Source organism: Rutilus rutilus, assembly GCF_951802725.1.
Source record: "Rutilus rutilus genome assembly, chromosome: 4".
NCBI lineage: Eukaryota > Metazoa > Chordata > Actinopteri > Cypriniformes > Leuciscidae > Rutilus > Rutilus rutilus.
Window position 1 is genome coordinate 43,205,398 of NC_140212.1, and position 10,495 is coordinate 43,215,892.

The 10,495-nt window shown below is 40.2% G+C and overlaps 1 protein-coding gene across 2 annotated transcripts; it reads right to left on the reverse strand.

The window, feature by feature from the left end:
* Positions 1-747: 747 nt before the first annotated feature.
* LOC311288939 (uncharacterized protein) lies at positions 748-10,192 on the reverse strand. Of its 2 annotated transcripts, none has more exons than XM_084406624.1 (3): positions 10,127-10,192; positions 8,621-8,853; positions 748-2,509 (listed from the first exon to the last, which is right to left on the reverse strand). In XM_084406624.1, the coding sequence occupies exons 2-3, from the start codon at positions 8,790-8,792 to the stop codon at positions 915-917; spliced, it is 1,767 nt and encodes a 588-aa protein (XP_084262750.1). In that variant the 5' UTR covers positions 8,793-8,853; positions 10,127-10,192; the 3' UTR covers positions 748-914. The 2 variants fall into 2 exon arrangements, with proteins under 2 accessions (XP_084262750.1, XP_084262751.1); XM_084406625.1 differs by having other exon boundaries at positions 754-2,509; positions 10,106-10,184.
* Positions 10,193-10,495: the final 303 nt, after the last annotated feature.

The window sequence follows — 10,495 nt, forward strand, 5'->3', positions numbered from 1 at the left end:
AATTACAAATGCATGAATTAAAAATTAATTGAAAATTAAAAATACAGGTATCGGTTACGGTATCCAACCTGGTCTCACAGGTTTCCTTGAAATGTCCACGGGCCCTTAACTCAAAATCCGTGGAGCCATCACGGAATCGCCCCAAATTCCATGATGCGGCCACGGATATTACTCCAACGCAAGTCAATGACACTGACCTTACGTGGTCCACACACAGATACCCGTTTCAATGACGGAATACAGAACTCACTCAACGGACGTGCTTTCTCATTTGGAAACGCAACATTTGAAGTATTTGTTTCTTTTCCAACATCAAATGCCATAATGACGTTAACCTCTCTGTTATTGTAGCTATTGCATTGTCCTGTCATCATAAAATTTTAGTTAGCCTAACCAAAGTCCCGTGATGGCACCACGGACCGCAACAACCTGACCTCACTCAGGTTCCTGCTCCTGATTTTTCAATATAATGATTAATATGAAGACTGTGAGACAAAGGGGGAGACAGCTGAAAAGGGAACCTCTGACCCCTTGGGATCAGAGGTGGTCCCATTTGGGACTTCTGAGTTTGTAGGAATAAACTCAGCAGGATTAGGTCACTAGCAGAGAAACCTTCCCTTGTTTAGATAAGGGCCTGTGAGCAGAAGACCTTGAAGGTACTATAAAGGCTCCTCTGCCCTCCCTCCCTTTGTCGCACTTGTTCCACAGACTGTACTAATGACTTCTGTGTGGCAACTGGGCCTTCTTGCAAGAATAAAATACTTTTTTAATGATCATTTGAATTTCAGAGTGTCTCTTACGCAGTTGATGATTGTTTAATGAATTTTTGCCACAACACCTTTCACACTCACAAATGCTATTTCTGTCCCTGATGATTTTGTAAATGTTTGAGATCTCTTTGATATGTGTACTTCTCACACTGAAGACATGTGAAGCCTCATGTGAGTGTAAAGGTTTCCTTTAAATCTGAAACTCTTTCCACATTGATTGCACGGGTAAGGCTTCTCTCCGGAGTGAATTCTCATGTGTGTCTGAAGGGTTCCTTTATCAGTGAAACTCTTTCCACACTGAGGGCAGGAGAAAGGCTTCTCTCCGGAGTGAATTCTCATGTGGGTCTGAAGGTTTCCTTTAGCAGTGAAGCTCTTTCCACACTGAGGGCAGGAGAAAGGCTTCTCTCCGGTGTGAATTCTTATGTGAGCCCTAAGCAATGCTTCGAATTTGAAACTCTTTCCACAGTGATGGCACATGTTAGGCTTCTCTCCAGTGTGAGTTGTAACATGTTTCTTAAGGTGATTCTTGTCTGTGAAACTCTTTCCACACTGACGACATATAAAACAGTTTTCCCTTAAGTGAATATTCATGTGGTACCCAAGTCTTTCTTTACATCTGAAACTCTTTCCACACTGAACACATGTGATTGGCTTCTCTCCATTGTGAATTATCATGTGAGCCTTAAGACTTCCTTTTAATGTGAAACTCTTCCCACACTGTTTGCAGGTGTAAGGGCTCTCTCCAGTGTGAAGACTCATGTGGGAATTAAGGTTTCCTTTAGATCTGAAACTCTTTCCACACTGATCACATGTGAACGGCTTCTCTGTGTGACTCTTCATGTGAGTCTTCATATTTCCTTTTTGTGAGAAACTCTTCCCACACACTTTGCAGGTGTTAGGGCTCTCTCCAGTGTGAAGACTCATGTGGGAATTAAGGTTTCCTTCACGTGTGAAACTCTTTCCGCACTGATCACATGTGAAAGGCTTCTCTCCAGTGTGACTGGTCATGTGAGTCTTCATATTTACTATTTGTGTGAAGCTCTTCCCACACAGTTTGCAGGTGAAAGGCCTCTCCCCTGTGTGAATTTTCATATGAGCAGTAAGGTTTCTATTGAATGTGAATCTCTTTCCGCACTGAACACATGTGAACGGCTTCTCTCCAGTGTGACTCTTCATGTGTCTCTTCATATTTACTTGTTGTGAGAAGCTCTTCCCACACAGTTTGCAGGTGAAAGGCCTCTCTCCTGTGTGAACTCTCATGTGAGCAGTAAGGTTTCTTTTGAATTTGAAACTCTTTCCGCACTGAACACATGTGAACGGCTTCTCTTCAGTGTGACTGCTCATGTGTCTCTTCATATTTCCTTTTTGTGAGTAGCTCTTCCCACACAGTTTGCAGGTGAAAGGCCTCTCTCCTGTGTGAACTTTCATGTGAGCAGTAAGGTTTCTATTGAATGTGAAACTCTTTCCACACTGAACACATGTGAACGGCTTCTCTTCTGTGCAAATTCTCACGTGAGTCAAAGGCTCCTCTCCAGTGTGAACTCTTCTGTGGATTTCAAGGTTTTGTTTTTGTGTTAGATTAGAACTGTTAAATTTGGTCTTCTGGGCTCTTTTTCGTGAGGTTATCTTTTCAGTCTGTGTGGATTCTTCTCCTGTTGTGAAATCATGATGCATCTCAAACTGTTTCTTCTCTTCCACTTCATTGAGTTCTTGACTCCCCTCTTTCAACGCAGTCAGGTCTAAGGTGAAAAGAGACAAATACAAATTAACCCCAGTGTCATAAGTTTACCTGTGCGTCCTGTCTTGATTAATGATGGTGATAAAATTTGGCTGTTTCAATGTATAAGTATTGAGCAGCGGTGCTCTAACACAATATGCTGCTGTGGAAATGGAGAAAGTAGAGGTTGGGAAAGGTAGCAGGAGGGAATGATATGTTACAGGCTACTTATGAATTGCTCTCTGAAAGATCATTTCATTGGGTTTGATCTATTAAACAAATACAGCCTAAAAAAAGTCTCTGTTTTAAGATGGATCCCAAGTAGAGGAGGGAGACACATTCCTGTATATACCTGGTGTTTTAATCCATCTTTTGTCCACTTTCAACCATTTCTGTCCTGATTTTTTCAAGGGAAGGGTCTATGGGCAGGTAAATGTATGGGCTTTTCAGATCTTTCAACCTAATGGACAAAAGAAGCTTTCAATTTACATATGAACTCTTTTTAGAGATGACGTGAAAACATATGGCGAGCAGCAGCTTTCGTTTCTACTCTGATATATGCAAGAGAAAACGGTAAGTGCGTTAGAAATCAAGAATGGTGAGAGAACATTGTGCTTGGTACATTTTGGTCTTCAAACCAAACTTGGGTCTTCAGCCGACATTTAAATCATGTCTGGCCTCCGCGGTTCCCATAATGTTTACGCATTAGGTCAGTAGGCGTCTTTTGTGGCTGTTTGAACACATTTGTTCAATTTATGTGAATTTATTTTAGAACAGCTAAAGGGCGTTGTTAGGCACGATGCAGAGCGCAGTTGAATCACAAACGTTGCGCAGTTATAATAATGTAATGCGGTCACAGGTGTATGTTTGTTGAGTAATTTACAACAGCTTTGAACGCGCCTCAACCAATCAGAATCAAGGACTGGAACCATCCGTTTTATAAAATTATTTTTACAACACCGGCAAAGATCATTTACCCTCATCTTCTTCTTCTACTACTTCCAGCGTGTATGCAGTTGAGTTCTGTTGACAACTATGCGTTATTCCTGTAGCAAATTAGCTGTAAGAAATATTAATAACCAATCATAACTTGTCTTAGTTGATTATGAATATTTGGGTCAGTTAATAGAATTAACTTAATGTAGTAAAATTAATATTACAATCAATTAACCTGTTGGTGCCATGAACACTCAGTATTAATTGTTTATTAATTCTAAGAAATGTACATTTCCGGGGCATGGGAAATGTCTTTCTTACTGTGCAGTACTAGTTCGAGCCTGGAGCAAAAATCTGATTATTGACTCCAGATATGAGTTTGAGACATGGACAACTTTAAGTGTGACATTAACAAGACTTTGTTAACTAGACACAGTTAAACTACTCTAACATACACACACATACATACAGTTTACCAAGGGAAAGAGAGCTGAAGCAGAATACAGGAAAGCAAGAAGTTATAGCATTGTTTGAAATTCAGCAGATCAACAGCCTTGAGCAAACCATCAGTTTAGTTCTAACATGCCCTTCCTTAAAAGGGGTAAGGATACTTAATGTATCAAATAATGAGACTAAGTTTGATACTTGCATGTCTCACCCATTTGTATTATGGCGCTTTTCCATTACCAGTACCAGCTCAACTCGCCTCGGCTCGCTTTTCGCTCTGTTTTCCATTGCAGATAGTAGCTCCACAATAGTACCTGGTCGTCATAGCGACGCCGCAGGAGACTGCCGTGACGTAATCTTCTACGTGACACACACCCACTACCCACACACACAGGACAATGGAGGAAATCACGTCTGGCGCGTGCAATGATGATGCAGTGAACAGTGACGATTCTCTCTGACCAATCAGCAGTCTGCCGTGTTTTCACGTCACATTTTAGTATTGCCTCGCTGAACCTCGCTGAAGGTGATACGAAAAAAAGTTCCTGGAAGCAGGTACAGGTACAACTTTTAGACAGTGGAAAACCAAACAAAGGCGAGTCGAGGCGAGCTGGTACTGTGTAGTGGAAAAGCGCCATTAAACTGTCCTGATGCAATTTGTTGAGGCTCCAGTTGATCTTTGCTGATGTGGTCTTGATGAGAGAGAACCAGTGGGATTCAGAAGATCTTTAATGAATGAAAAGACAAGGCCGCAGCCTGGCACAAACTTGGGGGGTCCTTGGGGGCTAAGAGAGCCAAGAGGTAAAAAGGTGTAAGAGAGCTGATCTTGTGATCAGTGATTTTTAAAGCGTGAAGATGTCACACCCTCTGGGGGTGTGTGAGCCAATAAGAAGTGTTCCCTTTGGAGGGAGATTTTATGACCTTTTTTTTCTAGCAGGGCATTTTAATATGTAATTTGATTGGGTGTTCAGGAAAAGAATCTTCACGAGTCTTATAATACCAATGCCTCACAAAGTTAGCAAAATGTAATGTGAATTAACAAATGGGGGACGAAGACAGGAGTTTATAGAGACTAAACATATGATTGTGTCAAGTCAACATCAAGTCTGAAACATTAATCCAAAACAGAAGACGTAGGCCAAACCAGACAAAAGGAAAATCATTAGATAGGAAAATTAGATATATATTAATACATTTCTCACGTGGATGTATATAGAATATTTATGATTGAAAGGGGTTATTTCTCCTTCTCAGCAAGAATTAAGTGAGTCACAACTCTCTGGAAATTCCTTAGGATCGTAAAAGGGTCTTATCAGTCTTAGGCCCAATCCCAATTCTATTTTATACCCCTTTGCCTACCCCTAACCCTTCGCCTACCCCTTACCCTTGCCCCTTGAAACAGAGTGGCAAGGCGTAGGGGTGAAAATATTCCCCCAAGAAATGGGACACCACTACTTCACCGTTACACGTCATTATACGTCGTTGCTAGCGCCTACGTCACAGGAGATGCGCCAATGTTTATCACAAACTTCCAAGATGCCGTCGTCAGCTGTAGTCTTGCGTGAGTTACAGCTATTTTTTTGCATTTTTCTTCTGAAGTTATCTTGAACGATATCTTCGACGAATAGAGCGTCTGGCGCCAGTGATTTCAATGTTAAGACGCGTTTATGCGCGTCTGGAGGTCTTGCGGCGCGAATGAGGCGTTTAGCGTGGCGGATGCGAATTCACCTCATTCGCGCGTCCACTTCACTTTAAACTTTTGCTTTTTACACGCGTCATATTGTTAACGAACTTTAGCGATTTTTTTGCAACCGTTTATTTGAATAACATGACCGTAAATATGAACACAAAATTGAATGTGACATAAAGAAAATGATTATTGGCAGTCATGTTGCCTCTGTAGCCGGTGTATGCAGGTACATTTCTCATACCCCTTCGTTTGAAGTGTGGTCCCGAAAAATCTTCATTTTAAGGGCTATCTGTCCCTTCCCCTTACCCCTACCCCTCCAACCAAAAGAGAATCGAGACAACCCTACCCCTTCACGGGAACGCGCAAAATGGAGGGGTAGGACCAAGGGGTAGGGGCTAGGGGTGAATTGGGATTGAGCCCAAATGTGTCCTGTAACAGGACACCGGGTTCTGCCAGTGTGTTATCTTCACTTGAGACGTTAGTTTTGGGGGAAGTTTCATAGACCTTTGTTGCGAGAGTAAGTTGGCTGGATTATTCATTAAATAAAATGAATAATTTGTGCGTGTCTGATTGGTCCAGACGCTGCGCTCAGTTGCTCTAATTGGTTGTAGGTCTATCCAATTGAGTGCAGAGGCATTTTCTTTTCCAGGTTCAGTTGAAACACGCCCCATTATCACAGCCCAATGGAGCAGTATCAGATTCATGTTCTGACTAGAATCTGAGTATGACCACGTCAGGCTAGTGTTGAACTTCTCCTGACTCAGATAAACTCTGCCTTTGTTAATTCCTCTAGACCCATTTGGACCGCTTTGGATCAAGGTATTGGCTGTTGGTCTCAGGAAGCCCCGGAAGTGACAGTGGAAACACGACTGACCCTGACACGCACTAGCACACTTGCTTTTGGCCCAACAGTGGAAACACTACAAGGCTGGGAAAGGCTCAGGGTGCCTTCTCCCAACTCTGGTCTATATGGAGATCAAAACAATACAGCCTTAAACCGAAGATGCTCCTATGTAACTGCAATGTAAAGTCTGTTCTGCTGTACGGTTCAGAGAGCTGGCGAGTTATCAAAACTGACATGAGGAGAATGGATGTGTTCCATAATGGATGCCTTCGACGAACATGCCAGATATTTTGGCCTAATAAGATCTCCAACAATGATCTGAACAAGAAAACGGGAAGCCGGAGCATCACCAAGGAGATCAAAGGCGAACGCGCTCTCTCGTTTCATTCCAATACAACTTTTCGGCTTGTGTCTCTGTTTTTTATTGTTATCCCTTAAATGTTACTCTTTATAGTCTTGTTTGAACTTATTCTTTCTTCTTGGCTCAAAGCCACTCGCTGCAAACTTTTCTTTGCAGAATCTTCATGTTTATTTCAAGTGAGTGAGATAAAATATTTCAAATCAAAACAACATTTTGTTCCCAATTATTACCCAGACATAGTTTTGGCATTGAGGTCAAAGTTAACTTGCCTTGCGTTCGCTATACAACTGTGGGTGATGGTCACACAAGGCGACTCGGCAGATTTAAAGTGTTTCCCGCTATGTTACTTTTTTTGTGCATGTTCTGCAGATAGTGTGACCATCCTCGCTTAGGTTTCCCTCAGGACTTTTGTAAAAGCCAAAATATGACCACACCTCAGATTTGGTCCTCTTAAAAGGCTACGAAAAATCTCCCGAGCACGGTCGCTGCCTTCCGCCATTCCTTCTCGAAAAAAACAAAACAAAAACAACATTGCGTGCTCGCCTGAGTCAGACTGTTGTTTGCTGGACAGGATTTACAGTGAGGCCCAACATGCTGCCAGGGACCGTATGCATTGGAGAGTACTCATTTAATCCCATAAGGGACGAAGAGAAATGAGATGAGTGGATATGCAGCTTATTACAAACTTGTACATCAAGGATGTAACCCATATGGGGCCTACAGAAACATTCAACACGCTATTTATCTTGCTATTTATCTTGAAAGTCACCTAGAGAAAGCTAAAGTTCAGCCAGTGGTGCAGAGAAGACACGATCTGAGATTGGTTGACAGTGATGAGCGCTGTTTGACTGCTAAGGCAAACCAGCCTAAATATGAAAAATTTGTCATAAAACCTTTGGGGGAAACTTTAACCACCATTCACGTCCCTGACCTAAAGAAAGCTTAAGTTCAGAGAAGACACAACCTTTGATTGGTCATTTTGAGTCTAACTTTTAAATGTGGCTGAATCAGGCTTTCAAGAAATACAATAAGGAAAGCAGCAGGAGGGCAGACAGGGTATCAAAACACCTCCCAACAGAGAGTGAACTGGGAAATTGTAGAGGACACGTTTATTACCAGCCATTATTAGCATAATTTTCAATGAAACATATATTTGTGATTATGAGAATAGTGTTGTTTAGAGTTAAGTTTCAAGCAGCGTTCGCTCGCAGCATCATATACGAGCTAGTCTCAGTAAAAATCCAGCTGTTACTAAAGATCATGGAGGGTTTGTTCCTCACATGAATGTTGTGGCTCTTACTGTGAAGATGATCCACACGTGTTGTTGAGAAACACTCGTTCACACGCATAGGTTTAGTACCTATGATCACGCGCGTGAACTCGACAATCGACTACTGTGGACTTCGACCGAAAACAGGATGTAAATACAGGTATGTGCGCTAGCTGAATAAACATCATTTTTAATATATTTCTTTCACATCTACTGCAGTCAGATTCACCCGCGTTCACTCTGAAGGAATCACTCACATGACCTGTGCACTTGTAATGACACATCAAGGATGTTAAGAGGCTAAAAGCAGGTTTAAAACTTGCCCCATTGAAGTCAACAGGGTGCACATTTTAAAAAGAGGATAACTCAGTGTAGGCAACACCGATTTTTGTCGTTATTCTCTGTACTGACAGCACTCCAAATGTACAAAAAAATGAGCTCAATGTTAAAATTGAGATAGGGAGTATAATTTAAATATACAGGGTATAATATATAGGGAATAGGGATCAATTTAAATCTTTGTTAGGCCATATCACCCAGCCCTAGGATCAAATGACTGAGTTCAGCTTTGAGAATGAAACTGACCTGTTTGTTCTTCAGTTTCTTCTTGTTTCACACTGAATGTGTCTTGAATCTTCACCTCTTTGCTCTCCTCTTTAATAAACGGCATCTTTGTTTGTTCCTCTGTTTCGTCTTGTTTCAAACTGAATACTTCTTCAATCTTGAAGTCTTCACTCTCCTCTTTAATAAACGCCATCTTTATAATAGTGCGTCTGTGGATCTCAGTCGCTTCACCAGGGTTTTTCTGTGTGTTTGTCCTGTTTAAGATGAGAATAATTAACAGAAAGAAAAATAAATCCTAACTAAATCTCTGAAAGCGTCTCAATGAGATCTAGTTCAGTAGTTCAGTTCACTGAGTCAAAGAGTCAGTCAGAGAGAGAGTTTGTATTTTATATACTTAAGTTATGATTTATATTTGGTATTAAATTTGTATAATATAAATTAAATCAATTTATACTACAGGGCCGTTGAATGCTTGTATCTGATTGGTTGACGAATGTTCTAAGGTGTGCATTATTTTCAGGGAAACACGGCTAAAGTAGTTCCAGCAGGTCTTGACCGCATTACAGCTCCATATCACTTTGCCTAGTTGACTGTAATAACGGAAAATAGGATACAATTCATAACAAGAAAAACCCCATAAGCTTGATCTGCAATTTTCAATGTCTAACTTCACAATTAATGGAAACATGCAGTTTAATTTTAATAAATAAAGTATATAGTCCTATCTATAATCAATAGAAAATTAAACTGAAATTGATAGTCCTGCTGCACGGGTTTTATAGATAATATTTATAGATAATATAACAAATAAATAATTATTGATAGGCCTATACTTGATAAAAGGGCTTTGTGTTTCATTTATTAGGCTAGTCTACTGTCACTAATAGAAAAAAAAAGAATGAACGAATTAATTAAAACGAATTGGATTAATAAATAAATCATATTGACGCACATGCTTCTCTCTCTCTCTCTCTCTCTAATAACTGCATTAATAACTGCATAAAGCCAGGGACACACTCACTGTAAGGCCGGTTATGAATGTAATTTGATACTTATGACTGATCATGCACGTGTTTTCGACGCGTAAAGTCTGTGTTTACACTCACAGAATCTGCTGCATTCGATGAACAGTCAGAGAATGTGTCAGCCAGTCGTTAAGTGTGTCCCCAGCATTATAGTCGTCTAATAACTGCACTAGTCTGCTATCAGTGGCTATTTTTCTAGAAATTTAGTTTTTCAAACTACTTTTGGTTCAATTTAGTTAAAAAAACTAAATTTCTCCATCACTACAGAATTCATGTTTATGATAAACTGATTGACGATACAGGGAGCGAAATGAGACGCTACTCTTGTTACTCATGACTATTTACTTTCGCTTTACTCGCACAAAACACTGCTCATTAATATTAGATAAAAAAACACGTTAAATTTTGATTGGTTAATTTAGTTTTACATAGCTTGTAAAAACGATTAGATTGATTTAAGAGTTTGCATTGATGTAAACACTTATATGCTTAAAACACAAACCTTTCTTCTTCAGCCGAATCACAACAGATGCAGGAGGGCGGCGCAGCCTTATGACGTCACACAACCAAACTAAAATAAAAGTCCCGTTCACTCTCTGCTGCGTCTAAAATCACAAACGTACAGTACACAGACATTTACAAATATATATCTTATTAAGAAATATTAATGGAAAAAGTATGTGATTCTGTCCAATGGGCAAAACTATAATGTTTGGGTGCAGAAACTTTTTATACCACATATTACAGCATTAATATGCAAATAGCTACAAATATGTTTATAAGTAAAAAAATACACGTTAAAACAGTGTATGATTTAATAAAGCAGAATTCATATTATGTAATTTCGGGGTGGGCAATATGACCAAAATTT

Excerpts from the sequence above, each read along its gene's own strand:
- LOC311288939 (XM_084406624.1), bottom strand. The coding sequence starts at position 8,792 with ATGGCGTTTATTAAAGAGGAGAGTGAAGACTTCAAGATTGAAGAAGTA. Across the intron at positions 2,510-8,620 it reads AGAAACTGAAGAACAAACAG|ACCTGACTGCGTTGAAAGAG; the intron begins GTCAGTTTCATT and ends TTTTCACCTTAG.